This window comes from Bombus huntii, chromosome 8 (assembly GCF_024542735.1).
Source record: "Bombus huntii isolate Logan2020A chromosome 8, iyBomHunt1.1, whole genome shotgun sequence".
NCBI lineage: Eukaryota > Metazoa > Arthropoda > Insecta > Hymenoptera > Apidae > Bombus > Bombus huntii.
In genome coordinates, this window is record NC_066245.1 from 1,820,742 (window position 1) to 1,840,105 (window position 19,364).

The window sequence follows — 19,364 nt, forward strand, 5'->3', positions numbered from 1 at the left end:
CATTTGCGAGTTCCGTCACCGAGGAATCAACGATACTTAGATACATGTATACTTAGCGTACGCACACATGCTGCTCACGTACATACGTAAAGGTGGTATTCGAGCCCACGCACGATCTATACACCTGGCGTGCAGAAGGGGATGGCACGCACACGCTGAAAGTCACTCGGTAACACGTCGGTGAGCTATGGGAGTTCGCGAGGTGGTCGAGAGGGAGAGGCAAGGACCCAGCATCCGGGCGAAGGAGGAAGATGGAAACAAGGTTCTCCGGTACACGGTGGTGGGCAGAATATTGATCTGTGGGGTGGGCTTCGGGGATGGTGTCCTCGAGCCCTCCACCCCAGACCACCCACTCTACCGATCCTACTTCTCTGTCTCACCAGAGCACCCGGCCGGTAGCCGAACCGGTAGTGGGGAGGACGCTAGTTGCGTGATGGTCCAGTCCGCAGCTTCCCGCGAAATCGTGGTGGGACTGAAGGTGAGCGGTAGGGGTAGCACGAAGGAAGGGATGGTGAATGCATAGGGTGGTGGAGGGAAGGTTGTACTCATCGCGGAAAGCCTTCCTCGCGTCTATATCGCGGCGGTAGCTGCGAGTCGCGAGAGCTCGACCGGCAGCTCGTACACGACCCCGACCGCCTTCTATTTCAGCGTACTTTCAGTTCCGTTTGGATACCCGATCACAGAACGAGGCGGTTTTCTGCCCCTCTTCTCCGTCTTTGTCTATTACCCTCTCGCTCGCTTTTTCGCTCGCCCTCTCTTACACTTCTCACCCTCTCTTCTCTCTCCCTCACCCTAGCTATCTAGCTGTTGCCCCCTTGGCTCTATCCGCGCACACGCCTCGCTTCTGCCGTCCGCTTCACCTTTTTCTCCACCGCTGTCTCAGTGTACCGCGAGTCGCCTACGTCTGCTTGTAGACCTCGTATCGTCCGCGTGTGATAGTGCGTCAACGATCGTAGCCCTGTTCGCTCGTACCCGTCGTCCGATCACCCAGTCACATCGGCTTCGCTTCGCCACCGTAGCGGCCGGTGCGTACGATGACCGATCCACCTACCTCGTCGTATCTTTCGAGGACGCGTTTGAGGAGCAAGTGATCGCGAGCCTCGACGAACGCGTCGTAGTCGTGCAACGTCGAGCGACAACGGGGTAAGCTACGCGAGCACTAGCGTCATCGTCTTCGGAGAACTATCAACGATAACGATGACGAGGCGTCGTGAACGCGAACCAGCGGTATCGTCCTAACCGAATCTCGAGTCGAAGATTTCGTACGCGAATCTCGAGAGGGACTGGGCAGCGATAAAGCAGCATGGTTTTGCACAAGGACGAGCGAGTTAGCGGACGTGTAACGAACGAGAAAGGGAAGAGGAAGCGTGCCGAGAGGATTTGATGTAAGAGAAGCAAGCCTGCAGAAGTGGGAGCAGCACGCTTGGCCAAGTTGCCTGGATACGGCTAGCAGCACCGTGTTGCGCTCCGCTGAAGTAGGAGGAAGCGAAGGAGGTGGAAGGTGGTGCTAATACACGAAAGGATGGAGGGTGCAGTGGACAGTAGTGGGACGAAGAAGACGATGCACGAGGCCGACCAGGCTACGAACGCAGGCTCGTGCCGCGTCCAACAATCGCGATAACATAGCTGCCTTCTTTGGATACGATTGCCTATGATAGTCGTGCCAGAAGCGTTACTCGCCGAGGCAACTCGCCGCGTCCAACTCTTCGTACTCCGATCTCCGCAACTGCTATCCCTTGAAAACTCATCAACACCTTCGGCGCAAATCATCGTTCACCGATACCTTCGATTCGAACTGTACAACCTTTCGCATCTCTCACGATTCTTCCTCGATTCTTGTTTGAAGGTGGTCGCGCGAATTCCCAATGAGAAATTTCGATAAGGTCGCGGACCAGAAAGTAGAAGTGTCAAGAAGAAACGAAAAGTGTGTTCGTAGTATTTCGTTCCTCCGATCGTACTTCCATAAGGGATGAGTGTATTCGTGTCAGTGAATACCGTATTCGTAGTTGGATAACGAAAGAGAAAGAAAACGTATTAGGTCGAATACACGCGTCTGTGATCGATACAAACACCTGTGAAACGAGCGCGTCCGAAAGACATATGGAATTTTCTTTACGTATCCTGATACAACGGTCCTCTTTTCGTAAACGACGCGTCCGCTCGACGTGTACTTGATACGCGAAGCTAGAACGTTGCCGTGTAACCGATAAATTGATAAACGATACCGAGACGACAGACGCCGAACGCAATCGTAGGTACGTTCGTACTAACAAGTTACAAATCGCTATTGCAACTTTCCAGATAAGAATTCCTATTTTTGTGTCTCTCGCCAGACCACTTTGTCGTGACCAGGCAATGTATTTTCCGTGTTTCTCCGATTCGTAAACGAATAAGGTTTCGAGAACGCTTCCCTTTGACGTTCAAAAATTGCGTCACAAACGTGTATATTCAAGCATCGTTTCAAGGGATGCTGATTAAAGCTGAGCACCGTTTAAGTAGCGCGAGCAACGCAGCGTTACGTAGAATTCTCGAAAGATTCCATCGAATATCTTTGCAATTGCACGAGAGATTTTTCGAAGCCCGTTAGAATAATTTCAAATTTCGATTACACCGTCTATTCGGAGCAGGTTGGCGTGTACATTTTTGACATTTGTCACTTCATTTTGTATGCAAAAAGTAAAGGCCTCGTGACGGTAGTCCCTGACGAAACAATCTTTCTATTCGAGGCACGTACAACAGTAAACAGTAAACGAAAGAGTTAGCCATCGTTAAAAATGATCTTTCATTTTCTGGATACTCGTAAGCTTAATATCAATACGCGGACGAACTCTATTTCCTGTTAGCTTCGGCTTTTAAAAGCTCCGATTTTCGTGTACCGTGTTACGTAGAACGCAGATGCGTATAAAACCGTCGTTCGTAATATTTTTTGAACGCGGAAACGCATAGATCTTTCTCGCAATTGCATGGAAACAAAGATCGCAATACTAGAGTTCCAACATTTATTATATCGATGGCGGAGGCTAGGAATTTCTCTGGGAAATTTCATTTTCAATTTTTGGGTAAAAATGTGCAAGGCTTGTGATACGGTTTCGAGTAAAAGTTGCTTAATCAACAGGTATCGAAAAGATCGAACTTGCCGTGATTGAAAACGATTCCAACGATACAAATAATTCGTTTGGCGCGATGAATAAATGCGGAACAATTTAATCGTATTCTTGATCCATTTTCAATTGTTATCAGTAGGTTACGTTGTCTTGAGTATCTTGAAACGCCTCTGTCCAAACTCGAGACATTTCAAGATCGTTGACTCACTGTAACTTGCTATAATTTTGCATGTTATTTATCGTTATACGAATTATATTTCTTCGATAATCGATTTAACGAATAAAACATCGGTTCTGTAAGTGTCGAATTATTCGCTTGATACCGTTTAACATCACGATCAGAGTATAATGAAATTTCTTTCACGATTTTGATTTGTGGGCTCCCCTATCGACGATGTAATATCAAATTTGTATTTTTGACTAGGTCGTAATATCGAAATTAATTAGCAATGCATGCAAGTGTAGATTCAACGACTAATTTAATTATATTACGATAAATTCGAATAACCGACATTTCTCACAAAATTTCCTTCGTAGAGTTCTCACCGTAATGCTTTTGTTCTCGCTTCCGTTACATTTAAATTGCAGCCATCGCTTTGTTAACGCGATACGAAATTAACTTACCACGTACAATAACGTGATTAAACACCGTAGCTTTTCCTATAAGAGGCAAATTAAATATCGTCTAAACCGTAACAGGAGGCAAGGAACAACGTTCACACACGATAAATTATAGTAGTAACGCGTTTGTTTCAAACACCGAGTCACAAAGATCGATATTAATCGAATGAGATGTTCCTCGCTTGATATCAATCGGTCATAGGTGACCGTAACGGGATGAGTTCGATCTAAATTAGACTACCTCGTTGCAAAATGTCCAAGTTTAGTCTGTGTTCTTTATCTTACGTGATAAATGCGATCGATCGATTTATTTCAGACCATCCTAGGACACCTATGACTCGATCGTACTAATTAACAATGATCTATCGTTCGAGCTTCGGGGTACGCGATGTTCTGTATTCTCTCAGCATAAAACGTTTGTTTTTCTTGTAAACAAATAAAACAAAAGGTTTCGCGTCTCCAATCCTTCACGGGATTTCCGTTGCACCAAGCCAAAAAGAATGGCAATTTATTATTTTCGAAGTAGAAAAACTTGCAGAATGTCGCTTGAAGACGAGAGATAGGAGAAAATAGGGTCGTGGAAGTTGTTTAGTCGATCACATTGATACGATGGCACAATTATTTTCAGGTGCTTAAAGCGAGCATGCTCGGCGCGTGGAGAGGTTCGATGCGGATCTAAAACCGTGGTGTCGATAGGCAGCAGCGGCAGTAGCGACCAACGAAAAGTTTGAGCGAGTACGCGTGTGGCGGGTGGTTGTACAAAGGAAAAGTGTCGAGGACAACGATTGGTTATGACGGCAAAGTCAGGCGGCATCGTTTCGGGTGCATCGTTGTGACGATTAGCGTACAACTCGCGGTTCGATCGTTTGCCTGTCGACAGGATGATCAGAATCAGGAAGACAGTTCGCGACGAAGAGTTCCCGGGCGACGTTCGAGACGGTGATCGCAGTTCGTAAAAGTGACACGAAAAATATATAGTGTAGTGCGCGCACCAGTGGAGAACGGACGGACGACGGAACAGCGGCTGGAGAACGAAAGGAAGGGAGCATTCGCCGGATTCCGGGTGGCCGACTCTTGCGAATAGGAAATGTCGAGCTGGCCGAGTCTGCAAAATTCATTCGCCATGGCGAACCAGACGAGAGGTCTGCCACAGATGCGAATAAAGCTTTGTACGGTCAGCGCCGGTCTCCAAATAGTCCTCTTGCTCACCGTCCTACCTCAAGGTAAGTTCCGTATCCGCTGATTTCCTCCGATCTTCCGTTATCGTTCGATTCGCCATTCGATCGTTCGACGTCGTAATTTCCTACAGTTGAGGATTTTCTTCGTCTACGGGAGAATACACGCGAGGAAAAGCGTTAATAACGTTCGATAGCATGCTGAAATTTTCTCTTCCACTACGTGACAATTTTTAAATAACGCGAGGACGATATGAAAACCGACTGCTGGTGATTCTTGAAATGTAGTATCGTTATCGACGACATTATCGCTCTTTAAGTTGCTTTCTTCTACTCTTCCTGTTAATTAATTTGTATAACATACAATACAGTCAATATAGTCTGGTCGATATTCGATGAACGATAGATTCGATTTTTCATAGTTTCTGCTACTTTTATGTTCAGTTTTGTCAGTTTACGAAATTAATTTGCAGAAATTGCCTTACGAAAGCCGCTTAACTATCTCTTCCAACGCAACGTCTAGTTAACGGCTGGAAAGTGTACGTTACAATTCGATTTAATCAAAGCGATCGATTGCAGGAACACGCATATTCCGTTATGCGACCAGCTCGTAACAATTTGCATTGTGTATCGGTGTTTCTATATGCAAATACTTTGCACACTCGAATATTCTCAAATGTTTGTAGTAGACCCGCAGGTTATACGCTTGCGGCCGTTGGAATTAAATTCTGGTATCTCATTTTGTTTCTGACGAGTTTTAGAATCGTTGTTTCTTATCAAGAATGCATGCACATGGTACGTACATATCGAGGAAAAACAGTCGAATTCAATAATTTTAGAACGACACCGATAATTTAACCGTATAATACAAACAATTGCGGTCATTACTTATTTTCATTTAATACAAGCTATAGAGAAAGTAAAACAAAGTAATAAACAATCTAAATTTTCTAGTATTTTCTGTGTTGACGATATTAATTTACAAAAAGCTTTCTGTATTAGTCATAGTTAATTATAACGCTCGATTAATTATAACCGTTATTAGCTATTATTGTTAATCATCATTATTATCGTATGTATTTACTAATACATTATCATTAATCGTTAACCACCCATCGTAAAATAATTTACACATAGTCGTTACAAATTTCGTGCACACGTAGCTAAACGATATATCGGTGTGTTCGCGAACTACCCGCAACAAATTTTTGGCAGAGAATATTTTGTTATACGGTAGAAGATAAGACTGTGCTTTTATTGATTCGTAAGGAAGAATTACGAAACTCTAAACTAGAAAAAACCTAATTCAACGAAGGATTCATTTTTCAAAAATAAATTACGATCTTACGTGCGATCGAAAGTCGAGACAAGGATGCAATCGTAAAATCGTAGCTTTTCCCGATCGTCGGTTCGTTTCGTCGCAAATTAAACTTCTTGTAGTTTTTATTCACAACTAATCCTCCCCTCCTCTGTGCCAGAAAACTTTTGATACCGAAAGAGACAGAAATCGTACGACCCCGTTTTCAGTTCTGCCGTAGTGGCTCGGTTCCCACCTTGTAAAGTGGAAATCCAACGTGAACCTCAATTAGAGGTGGTACGCCGAGCTTATCGAGACTCGCTTTCAAAGCTATTTCCTCCATCTCGAACCATATCTCCATCTTAGCTTCTGCCCTTCTTACGTTATACGTATATTTATACAGGAATCGACACATATACATAATATATAAATCTATCGCAGTACACGTAAATATAGATACGATGTAGATTTTCATTTGTCTATGTATGTATTTTCTAAATAGAATTCTGCATTTTCTCAATTTTCCTTCGATATTCTGTTTTAGCTTGTTTTTAGACTATTTTAGGTGAAAGTATACCGTCAAGTTTTTAGTTATCGCGTGTCAATGTTAAATGCAATGTTCAATCATCATAGAGTGTTAAGCTTAATGCAAAAGTTGAATTTTATTCGCGAAAATTTCAACGTTGAACATGTTCAGTTTTAAACGTACGTATACGACCAAGTTACGAACCTTTCGAGTTCGTTTCTCGTCAATCAAACGTTAATGAAAAGAATTTCACGCTCCATTTTTTAAATATATCCATATTTCGACCGCGACCGTACTAAATTAATCATCGATTGACGGGCACTTAAGCGAACACGGACGTGGCAACACTTAAATTTTCACCTTCGCTACCATTTTTCCGCATGGTCGGTGAAACGGACATGTCCGAAATTACATCCGAAATATAATGCTTCGCGTCTCTGGCCGTTAGAGAACTTGCGTACAGCTCGTTACATCGAAAGTGGCGTTCAAACGCGTGTAATATATCGCCTTGTCAATCATAATCAAGGTTAGCAGACCCGGTGTCAGTGTAGTCGGTATAACGAAATCAGTCTCGCTTCACATTGTTACGTCCTGCCATTTGAATCGATGTCTGATTTCACTGTCACCAGGAAACCGCGTTTCCCCCTTTTTCCGCTGTGATTGATAAACGCACGGTCTTTATTTCGTTTCTATTTGCTGGTATAAATCGTTGCACGTAATCTTTTCACTAGCAACTTTGAAGTAGATCGCATGTTTTCTTTATTTCTGTTGAAGTTGTATTCGTTTCCACAACTGGCTCGATTCTTCACTCGGAGTTTATTCTTAGAAACGTGGTTGGAATTTTGGACACATCAGGGTCGATGCTTGGAACATAATTTACGTTTAGTAGGAAGATAGATCGTTTGGATTATTCGTTCCAGTGAGAGTTAAGTCTGAAACAATTGAAGAAAACGTAGTACACGTGATAAATACGGTAATTTCTATCTCTTCTATGATTAAAGACTGATTCATTTCTTACAGGTTCTGAATTCACAAGCTATTTTAAAAATTACCCTTTCATGAAGTTCGAGCGCTAAGAAAATTATTTGCACATAGTTAGATTTTCATAGACGAACGAAAAATGTGATAACGTAACTGATAATACGCAAATTTATATACATATAATATGAAAATTTAAATTTCAACCATGCAAGGTAATACAGGGTGGTTGGTAACTGATGGTACAAGCGGAAAGGGGGCGATTCTACGCGAAAAAAGAAGTCGAAAATATAGAATAAAAATTTTTCGTTTGAGGCTTTGTTTTCGAGAAAATCGATTTTGAATTTTCGCTCGGTACGCGTGCGGTACGTTATAACGGATCTCACTGTAAATCGTTGTCTCGATGGAAAAATTAAAAAAGAAAAAATTAAAAAGAAAAATTTTTATTCTATATTTTCGACTTCTTTTTTCGCGTAGAATCACCCCCTTTCCGCTTGTGCCGCCAGTTACCAACCGCCCTGTATAATATAAAAATTTAAATTTCAACCATGCAAGATAATTTAATATTATCAATGGGAAATCAGGAATGTCGTATCGTGACGAGTTACTTTCGGTATTTGAAATCGTAATTACGTGTTCTTTCTTGACAATTACGCGTCGACTCCACTCTGATTAGCTTTTAAGCAGTTTCTGCAAATTAACTGCTCATGGTATTAGTAGAACAAACGATCGTCGATAAAACACGCGTCATGAAACGTGGTCTGGCTGTATTCGTGACGGAAACCGAGGTTACAGGCGGCAGTAGATACGGAATATCGAGCACAGACGCAAGGAACAAGGAACAGGTTAATCGGCTGGAAAGTATTTCTTCTGTACAAGAATACGGAAATGTTCTTTAGGTTATTAGTTCGAATTCAATCCCGAACATAGCATGTTACAAGTATCTTTACACGTTGAAATCTTCTAATAAAAATATAGTATTGTGATAGATCGTAGAGAGTTGCTAAAAATGCACCGTCACAGCAAACAGGAAATCGTTCTTCCGTATTCCGTTCTCATCCAACGTTTACATCGAAAAAATGTTTATTCCAGTTTTTAATACTTCCTCGAGCAAGAATCTACAATGTCTCGGACGTGCATTAGCTGCATCGCCTGGCGTTAAGTATATGAGTGGCAATAAAAGAAGTCTTGAAATATCTTGCAGTTTAGCGAAACGCTCGTATAAAACTAACTGGTAAAGAGTCAGAATTAAAGAGAGATCTGTTAACCAGTTATGCAAAAGTGTGATATAAGAGAGCATGCAGTATAATTAATCTTTGTATCTTTTCCTCTCGTATGACGAATAAAGCAACGGAAACTACACTCGGATGTAAATGAGTACAGAATTCGTCCCTTTTACTGGACATCGTTTATTTCTAAATTCACGAAACTCTGTTTATAAGCATTCTATTCAAAGGGTAGCGCATGTCAGATTTTTCTCTATGCGCTTTAGCGACCACTCTATCTGCACTCCTAAATTCACGAGGTTTTTGTTTAAAAATATTTTACTCGGGAATAGTAACACGCACAGATTTTCCTTTTGTGCGTTTCATCGCACACTTTAATGCAACCTGGAAAGTCGCCTAATATTTTCATCCCACCTGCGTTTTCTCGACATCGTTCGAACGTGGTGATCGACGATCGAAGAAATGCACGGAACCTCGCGTAGTACAGAAACTTCCCTTCCGATGGTTTTTGTGTGCTACACGTTACGCTAGGTAAACGACAAAAGAGCGTGTAAAGAAGCGCTAAATGCAACAGTGGGTTGGCTCGCTGGTAAAGAATGTATTTTCGAAGGTCGAAGCTCGCACATTTCTTCGTTCGGCCAGGAGATTAGAGCCGATAATAAGTCATCCGATTTATCGGCATGTTCTGGCTGAAATATCTTCTTGAAGGGGCCAGATTTCAGAGGTATCCACCCGCAGCGATGCTCGCGATTGTGAGTTATTTTCATCTGAAAGGCGGAAAGCTCCCTGTAAAACTGGCCGGGACACTACGTATTTTTCCATTTTAAGGTTTACACTGACCAATGGCGGTTTCTCGATTATTTACGCTGACAATAAGATTCATTGCTATCTGTATATGGTTATGGTATGTGTTTTCTCTGATAAATAACTAAAAAAAAAAAAAAAAGAAGACAAATGAAGACATGAAACAAACAAGTGAAAAAAGATTCGTTTCTTCCTAGCTTCTTCATTCATATCTTAGCGATCTAATTGCATATTTAATTACGCTCTACAATTCAATAATACAAGTGTCTCTTCTCAATGTGAAGCTAATTCATCGGGTAGAGACGGTTAGTGTAAAAATTATTCTTCATCATTGAACGATCGATTGTCGAATCAAACCTCTGGACATCTGTCAACTCTACGACAGAACCGAAGACATTATCGAAGAAAATAATCGCATTAAAGATGACCATTGCTTCGCAAGCATGAGGAACTTTTGAATGATACTGTTAAGGACAAGGATATAATGTACAAGATGTTCGCCAAGTTCGTGTCGTTTTCAAGCGTGTAGTTTTGTACCTTCGGTTATGATAAAACGTAGCCTCCATCTCCTTCCGCGACTTCTTTCTAACAGTTTCGTTTGAAAATTCTTTTACGCGTTCCTGTTCTCTCTGTTTTGGCAGATTTTTCCTAACAATGGACGTTGTAGTGACCTGGACTAATAATAATCTAACGAGGCAATCTGGAGAATATTCCTGATGCTGTAAAATTTCTCAGTCGATGTCCTGTAGTAACATTTTCACGAAAATCCACAATACCACGGTGGAAGACGACTGCCTTTCGATTCAATAATTTTCCTAAATATAATTTAAGTTTTCCCGTAAGCTTGAACAAAAATCTGATCTTCTATCAACTAGGTGGTGATCAGTTAGGTTGCAACTGTTCGCTTGTGGTCGCGAACCTTGAACGATGTTAACGTTCAAGGTGGAGGTAGATTAAAGATATCTACTAAGCTTGTATTCAATAAGTTTATTTAAACTGTTTAGTATAAACGGAAAATTACAAACTGAACTTAGGCGAGCGCGTGATGAGTCTCTTGTCTCTTGAAACGTCTGGTGCCTCTATCCTAACTGTCAGTCTAGGGGGTGTGTTTTAGTCAACGTTTCCTATGAAGTGGGAATCTGTTTCTGTCCAATCCTGTAACTGTCGACCTGTCGTGGGCGTCTCTCATGTGACGCGCCTTGTGCGTACATGGTCGAGGGTGCGTAGCGTAACGCCAGTTGGCGCCCTCGTCCTTGGTCGGGTGTTAAGACTTAGGACACGTGGTCCAGCTTAGAGCGGACCCGTCGAATACTTACGATGCTACTTAGCCTCTCGGCGTGTAAATCGTACAACTTGCGACGTGGCAATTTCCAACTTGCTAAAAATTAGCGGATGTGCCGTCCGTCCTGCAAACTGAGGATCATCCAAAATTCCGAACATCTTCGTTCATTCTTAAACAACCAAATTGAAGATATATCCATCGACGAGAGAGAGAGAGAGAGAGAGAGGGAGAGAGAGAGAGTTTTAAAAACGCAAAGATGGAGCAAGCTCAGCTTTTAGGGTTTCAGGGTTGGTAGAACTCGAGTTTCATCGGTTGGTGCGCACGTTCGATTATGCAGCTGTTAGACGTCAAGATTTTTACATCGCATTACCAAGAGGCTGGAAACACATCCATAACGTTCGATATTGATTCGTAGAAACACGCGCTCTCCTCCTGCCCTCCGCCCCTCTTTCGACCGAGCGTGCACGGGCATTAACTGAAAAGAGCGCTCGAGAGGCTTACGAGCGAGATTTCACCAAGAGGAAAAATGTTTTTCAGTTCTGCGTGCCTTGTCGGCTTAACCTGTCGTCTCTCTCATTGTATTAGCTCATGCCTGCATTCTTTCATGCCATCCACACGATTCCATGGCCTTTTGGCTGATTTGACTTTAACACGTGAATTACACAGCGTTACACTGTAATTACTTGTTTACTAACACATGTTAAAGATTCAAGTTAACTGCTAAAAGCTGTCGCGTGTGAAAGTTTACCGCAGCACATTCTAAAGTAAAATCTCATTTTAAAGTAAAAGGTTAATAATAAAACGGAGCATAAAGTGGAATTAAATATTTCATCATTGTGTAACATTACGTGAAAGGGTATTTATTGTCGTTGTTGTTGTTTTTATATAGATCTTTTTTTAAACGATAGAGGGATCATCGTTAGACTTCGTTGAAATGATCAAAAGATAGAGAGTACAATTTTCGTTACTCTTGATAAGATGTTCTCTCATTTATATGGAAATTTATCGGCCCTAATCGTGCATAAAAATTAGCTGATTTTAATGCAAAAAATGTGTCAACGAGCAGTCGTAGTTGTCAGGTTTTTGCAAAACGTTTTCCGTTTAACGTGTTTTGCAACGTTCGAAAAAAGTGATACCCTCCAACAGCGATGTTCAGCATAGGTATTATGGTCGTGATCAAATTGATCACTGAAACTCCAATATTTTTTGTTCCGTGAGGTTTGTCACATGTTGCACTGCATTATCGCATCACGCGAAACGATCTTACGACAGACAAATATAGAATACTGTAGTGTGCAGGTAACATTAAATTACTTGTAATTTAAAAAATAAGCCACGAAGGAAATTTCATCATTGTCTGTATAGAATGTATAGAATCAGACTCTTTTTTCAACGCTCTGTATATTTCGCGCGTTAATAACGTTCAGTTCCACCAAATTCTTTCCATTGCTAAACGTACAACACGTATCTACTTACAGAATGCATTCCGTTATGATCTAAGAACTGAACTTTAACTTCCTTCCATGTAAAGATCAAGCTTTACGAACCTTGAGAACCAATTTCGCATTCTATTATTATATTACTATCGTACGAGTCACATATTTTTTTAGCTGACAGCTTCTCGTGTCTGTTAGTTAAAAATGATATTTTAAGCACGATATTTATTAGCTTCGAATCGCTAACTGGCAAATGGCAAACGTACAAGCAAAATACACGAAGATGTATTATTGAAACGAGCTACGCGTTGTTTTTCAAGAAAATAAGCTTCTTCTACCTACAGCAGAAGTTTATTTATGGCTGAGCTCGATAAAACAATCGCGATAAAACAACCGTATTATATTTTATCGCAAAAGGCAAAGTGGAATTAGATAGAAACACGAAGAAACAGCAAAGTACGTGTATTGCGATATGGTTAATTTAGATTAATTTCCCTTCGTTCCTACGTTTCTAGTTAATGTTACTTTAATGTCTCTCTATTTTAATTGTTTCAAGTGTATGTCATTGATAAAATTACATTGTACAGTACTACGAAAGTTTTAGAGAGCAATTAAGATATATGGTTGGTCTCTGAAAACTTTGTTGTTTATGTATCATATCATTTATAATCATAAAAGATAGCAAGATTAAGTGCGACATCTTTAACACGATATGTAAAATAAAATATACCGCAGTGTACTTACAGCGTATAGAAATAATTCCTTTATTGACAAATTCGAACTATTCAACATACGGCCTGAACAAGCATAGCTACGCATCCAGGAAGATCACGATAAAAAAATACTGGTCGTTAAACATTCACCGAAGCACTCGACTTTCAGTAGATTAGCCTTTAATCGATAACCCTTCGATCAAAATCGTTTCGAAGTAACCAAGCTTCGACAACTTAGTCCTTGGTAACGAATTTCAGTTCGAGTTATTGTCGACGATCAGATTGCGATGGACGCATGTAATATATCGTAGAACAATGTCAGTTTTTACAAACAACTATCGCTATCATCCGCTTGTCATTCTGCAGCATTCTATAGGATCGATAGTGAATTCGATTATGTATTCATTTGATTACAAGGATCATCTATGTAATATTCAGGATGTTTCAGCTTTCTCGCTACGCTTTATCAAACTTTATTAAGAGGTTACGACAAAAGTACAAAATAAAATCGAACTGGTTCTTCGTACGATACATTAGTTAAACGAGCATTACTTTCAACGGCGAACAAAATATTTTGCTGACTGAGTATTTGAGTATTTTGTTTTAGGTATTTTATATATTTCTTTTCATTGCGTGCATTCCGTTTCGTTCAAATTATTTATTCGATATTCTACAATTTATCACAAATGTGCAAACGTCAAATTTAGTGATTATAACAAGTAATCAATTACACGCTATGGTTTCTGTGACAAGTTTGTAAAATGCTGTGTCCATAACATTTTTTGCAACCGGATGTTCTTTCATGTTCCTTGTTGCTCGTATATAATGTATCGTTATTAGCTCAATTATGCTTCTCATTGTAATTATGAAATATATATTTTCACTGCATCTTCGCATTCCCAGATAAATAGAACCAACGTACGACGTTGTCAGATGCACGATACGAAAACAAAACTCTTGTCGTTGATGCGACAAGATGAACATCACGATCCGTATTAACTCATTCCCTATACGTTATTCTGGACGACGGTATAAATTTCATTCTCGAAAGTTCTAAACGCGTTCCTTTGGGTGCTGGCCCTTGGCAGCGTCGAAATGATTAATAATCTGACGTGAAGGCAGAAATCCTCGTGGGATTCGGTTAGAGAACGCTACGGCACCTTCATCATCTCGTTCTCACGCCGAACTTTCCCAAATTTGTACCGCGGGGAAACGTAAAAGAACGAAGATTTAGCCGTACTTTTCAAGGTTCCTTTATAGAGTCGTTTCATATTGAAATTGCCGCCATTCGTAACGTCAGCTAACGTTACGTGCCTTTTAATGGTGATTTACGATCGCTAGTCCACCAGCTTATAGCTCGGTCAGTCCATTTTCAGCAATTTGGGAAGTCGGGGATGTGTCGAAATCGCCCGGCTGACAGTCTCGTAATTTAATATTATTGCTTGTTAGCGCGATATTTATCTCCGAAGGTAATTTACGTGTAAATGTATATATGTAAATACGATCGTAGAAAACCAACGAATCCAGAAGACCAAAATCCGCATAGTATGGTACAATTTGTAATACGTAATATATACTTTTAATATGTAGGCAATATCCATAGAGTTATAGCAAAATTTATTGTTGCTATTCCGCAAAAAGGTCGTATATTATTCACAGATAACTTGCACGCTTTGGTCAAATTCAAATAATCGTTGCTACAAATTGCCCAAAGTGCTCGGACACTTACGAACGATAGCATATGAATATCATAGTATCAACTCTTGATAATTCGTGTCTTTTAAAAGAAAACACAGAAAAAAAAATGTAATTTGACGGTTTCGATTTATCGCATGGCCTTGTTAATGATCGTCTTATCATCGGCAGCGCGTCTTGAAAAGTTACAAAAGTTCGAAGAAAGCAACGTACGAAGGTGCTTCTGGTCTCGATATTTCCCAACTTCCAATCGCATTAAAATTTTCAGAGAGCTCCGTCGTTCGCTCTAACGTGGTCTCCGGCCTTAAAGTTTGGCCACATTTTTCAACCCACGCCGATTCACATTTAAATCCATTTTTAAACCCACACCGGCTCGCGTTTAAATCCATTTTTCAACCCACGCCGGCTCACGTTTAAACCCATTTTTCAACCCACGCCGGCTCGCGTTTAAATCCATTCCGCACCCCGATAACAGGAGCCAGCGTGTCGTATTTCCGCACGGTCTTTCTTCTCGGGTGGGATCCGCGAAAGGTCGGCGGCGCCGCATGTGCATAAACCGTAAGTTTTCCGCTTTCCAGCGGAAGTTCACCGCACCAATCACGCGCGGCGCTTGCGTGCTAGCTCGTATATTTATTCCGGTGGCACGGCGATATTTCCTCGCGAACGTCTCTGCTCTCCGATCTTCTCTCCCACATATTTACTTCTCCCGTTTAGCGGTTTGTAAATAAGCCAAACTGCTTGGGGATCATTGCCAGAAAGTTTCGCGGATCTCTAGCGAACGAACTTTAGCAGCTATCCAGTATATACTGGATCGCCTAAGAGGAAGTCGTCTGTCCTCAACTTCCAACGGAAGAAACCTTTGCCGCGCTCTGCTACGCGAGTGCCGTGGGTTTCGAAATTTGATTGCAACTTATCTAGTCCAGATACGTGTTCTAGACGTCTGTAGTATAAGATTCTTGATTGTTGTGTAGGTTGGAAGAAATCGTTTTCTATAGAAGATTTAATTTAAAAAGACGAACTTCGAGCAAATATAGTTCACGTAAGAGCAGCGTTTAATTTCGAAAAGCTATTATTCAGCTCGTGAAATAATTGACACTCTTTGACCTGGAAAAGTCGAAGTCACGGTCTTACGTATGCCGTTTGATGAATGAAACATTTCTCTGGTGCAGATGGATCGGTGGTGAAGAAAATTCACGGAGTATTAGAATTTGAATTTCTTATCACCTCGAAAGATATCTCAAGATCGACTCTCGATTGTAAACCTACTATCTCGGTAGAATCGTAGAATTCATTTCACATGAAATATCCCACTGGCCTTTTTGCTCCGTTATATTTTTTTATTCCTTCCTCTATTTCAGTTCATTTCCATTGCTTTTCTGTATACGTAAAATTCAGTAATAAATTAGTTGGAACGGTGGCCAGAGAATAGACAATTTCGTAATTGAACTGTTTCAATCGGTATAGCTTTACGGTGAGGTATAATCTACGATTTTAACTATCTAGATTTCCAATGTCACCGACTAACTAAATAGTAGCTTCAGTCCTTGAAATTGTCATTAATCCTTATCCATTTCCATTAAATGCGAACTAGTCGGTCGTGTATTTTCTCCTTTGGGCTACTGGCGATCAAAGCGATTCTCAGGCAATTTCATGCAAATGCTAAAGAAGCTTAGACAGAGGCACGACGACAAAGCCAGTTAAATATTTAATTGCACCTCGAGTAAAATTGTAGATTTAGTTCGCTAGATATCGCATTAATCGGACTTAAAGTAATCGGTGATCTTAACGTACTACCATTTCGAATTCTTCGATCTAATTTCGCCGTGTCATTTATTCAAAATTAAGAGACAGACTGGCGAAACGAATCTCTTATAACTAATTGGTCGAGTATTCCTTTATCTAAAAAGTGAAACCTTCCGTTTATGTTCTATTACTTGAATTATATTCATAAAAAGACGAGATTTATAGGAACATCCGCAATTTAATTATGTCGTATTAATACTATTTCTCTTCGTTGATCCCAATGAGGAAATCTCATGTATCTTTCAACGTTAACACCGATATTCCGATCGGCAATCCTCTCATACATAAAACTCTCTGCTAAACGACGTCATTTGTGAAATGTTCTATCAGCGCGTACGAACGTAGTTGCCGGTATTAGCCCCATTTTCATGCAAAGGCACGGGTATCAGCGTTGAACGGTGGATTAGATGAACGCCGGCCGCGCGGATATCGATACATCATAATCGGTCAGAACCGGTAGACAAGAACGTTTACAGCTAGCCAGTGGAGTTTCCGCTATGGGACTGATCCCCTGGTTTCCCCTACCTTCTCGTTCTCTTCACGAACATGGTCGTCGAAGTTGCAAAGGGGAAGCAACAGAGCGTCGGAAATAGGCTGACAAAGAGAGAAGCGAAAAGATCCCTTTTATAATTAGGCCCACGGGCGACACGTTGCTCCTCTAATTACCTGTCCAACAATCCGGCAACGAACGAGTAAGTGGATCCAGCCTCGACACTAGTCGCCTTCGTCGTTACGAAGCTTATTTAGTTATACGAACAGATCTGTAAGCAACCCGTCGACGTCCTTATGCAGCTTTTTCTTCGCTGTACAAACCGAGCCGCTCCTGGGGCACTTGAATCGACCTAGAACTTAGCCAGTGCTGCGGAGAAAGGACGAGGCGACGAAGCTCGAGGAAAGCTTGGAGGAAAGGTTCGAGGAAAGCCCGAGGAAACGACTGGGAATCGTGAGCGTTCAGCGTTATGGAAGTACGTAGAAGTGTATGGCGGTGTAGATCGACTGGGAAAATTCGGAACAACTTGGGTAGAAGCAGAAGCGTAGTTTTCTTGGGTGAAAGTGATGCTAAAGCGGAGGTGAATTGAGAAGGCAACCGGCTATCGTAGAATCTTATTTTGATTGCCGTATTTGATGTTCTATTTACCGCGTGGATGGTTGGATTTGAGATTGAACCAAGTTACTCAGGTTTATTGTTAAAATATGTTTATGTTGCTATTGTTATGGGAAGCAGCATTATTGCGGAGAAGAATTTTCCGGTTCAAGTTTTAGAATATACAGCAGGATATCAGGTTGAGATACCTTAACGTTATTTACAGTCTCTATAGCGTTCGCATTTTTTAAATATTGGGTCGTTTATCATTTTGATACATGGAATACGATGACAGTATAGGTATATTCAATGCTACCTTTTCTTCGAGTTTTCCGTTACTAAAAGATTCACGAAAAAAACTAGTTTTTCTAAAAACAAAAAATAGAGTTTCGTTTATAAGCTGTAACAATTACTTTTTCGTATTTATCGTCTTTGATGTTCGATCAGAATCAATGATATTGGAATCAGAATACCAATTTAGTCGAAATAGAAAATTACTTGTTTTTGTTGCGTTACTCGTTGTTGACTTTTTAACTATGACGATACATTACAGTTTTCTCAGAAACAGACCATTTATCGAACGACCGAAAGTCCTACGTATTATGCTTTTCTTCCTTCGTTTTTACGACATAGTTCAACGTCACTATGCAAAATTGCGCCGAGTTGAACTTCTCGATGCTACGTAAAAGCTGTTCGTTGAGTCGCAACTATTTACCGACTCGAGAGGAAAGTTTGTGTAATTTAATATGCGAATACTTGTTCCAATAAATAATGTAGGCGAGCAAGAGTGAGAAATGCCACCTTCTTTCTACCCAGTTTTGTTAGTACGAAACACACTTTGGAAATATGTAAATAACAAGACAGCGCTTAGTTACATAAATAATCGAGGATAGAAACGAAATATTCGTAACGCTGTTTACGGTGAAGAATTTTGTTCCCGTATACTCGTGAAATCAGAATCGGAGAACAGAATTCGGTGGTCTTTCTCGATAGAGAGACATAAACTTTGCTCGCGATCTCTGGAATATTTTACAATACGTATATACAAGTGTATATAAACCATGAGATAGTAACGAAGCAAGATAAATAGAAATATCAAACGAAAAATGAAGTAGCGATTGCAAGAGTAAAACTGTGTTTTTAAAGTCTTCAGACTTTAAGGTTCTAATATGTAAGCTTCTAATTACTTCGAGCAGTATAAAAAACAAGCTAGTCTAATTAGGGTGCTTTAAAAAGGGTCTGGCACATGGCGCAAAACGAGTGGCTTCTTCCATTGTTACCGCTTTAAACTTCAACGTTAATCGTCAAGATGTACTTAGAACTTCATCCTCGACGTTTGTCGCTGTTTTTTTCGCCCGACATATTAACGTTGACAAATTAAATCTCGCTCTCGATGCATTAACAATGCTAATTGCTTTAACACGCAAATGCACTTAACGCGATAAACAATGGAGTTACGAACTAGAGAGGCAACGTCTGATTGTATTCTCCGTGCCGCTATCGAGAAACTTGCTTCATTGTACGAAAGACTCGCCGTGTCTTGCCAGGCTAACGACGAAGGGTATGGGGTATCGTGTTTTTGATGTTATGCGAGTCAAGGTTCTTACGATAACCTACAAT

At 40.8% G+C, this 19,364-nt stretch overlaps 1 protein-coding gene across 4 annotated transcripts in view; it reads left to right on the top strand.

The window, feature by feature from the left end:
* The first annotated feature begins 494 nt into the window (after positions 1-494).
* The window catches only part of LOC126868934 (neuronal acetylcholine receptor subunit alpha-7), a 268,344-nt gene continuing 249,474 nt past the window's right edge, over positions 495-19,364 (top strand). Inside the window, exons 1-2 of one of the 4 annotated variants that reach the window (XM_050624949.1) lie at positions 495-2,255; positions 4,354-4,948. In XM_050624949.1, coding sequence (XP_050480906.1) covers positions 4,813-4,948 — 136 coding nt within the window. In that variant the 5' untranslated portion in view covers positions 495-2,255; positions 4,354-4,812. The remainder of the gene's footprint in view (positions 2,256-4,353; positions 4,949-19,364) is intronic. The other 3 variants (XM_050624946.1, XM_050624947.1, XM_050624945.1) reach the window with 3 other exon arrangements.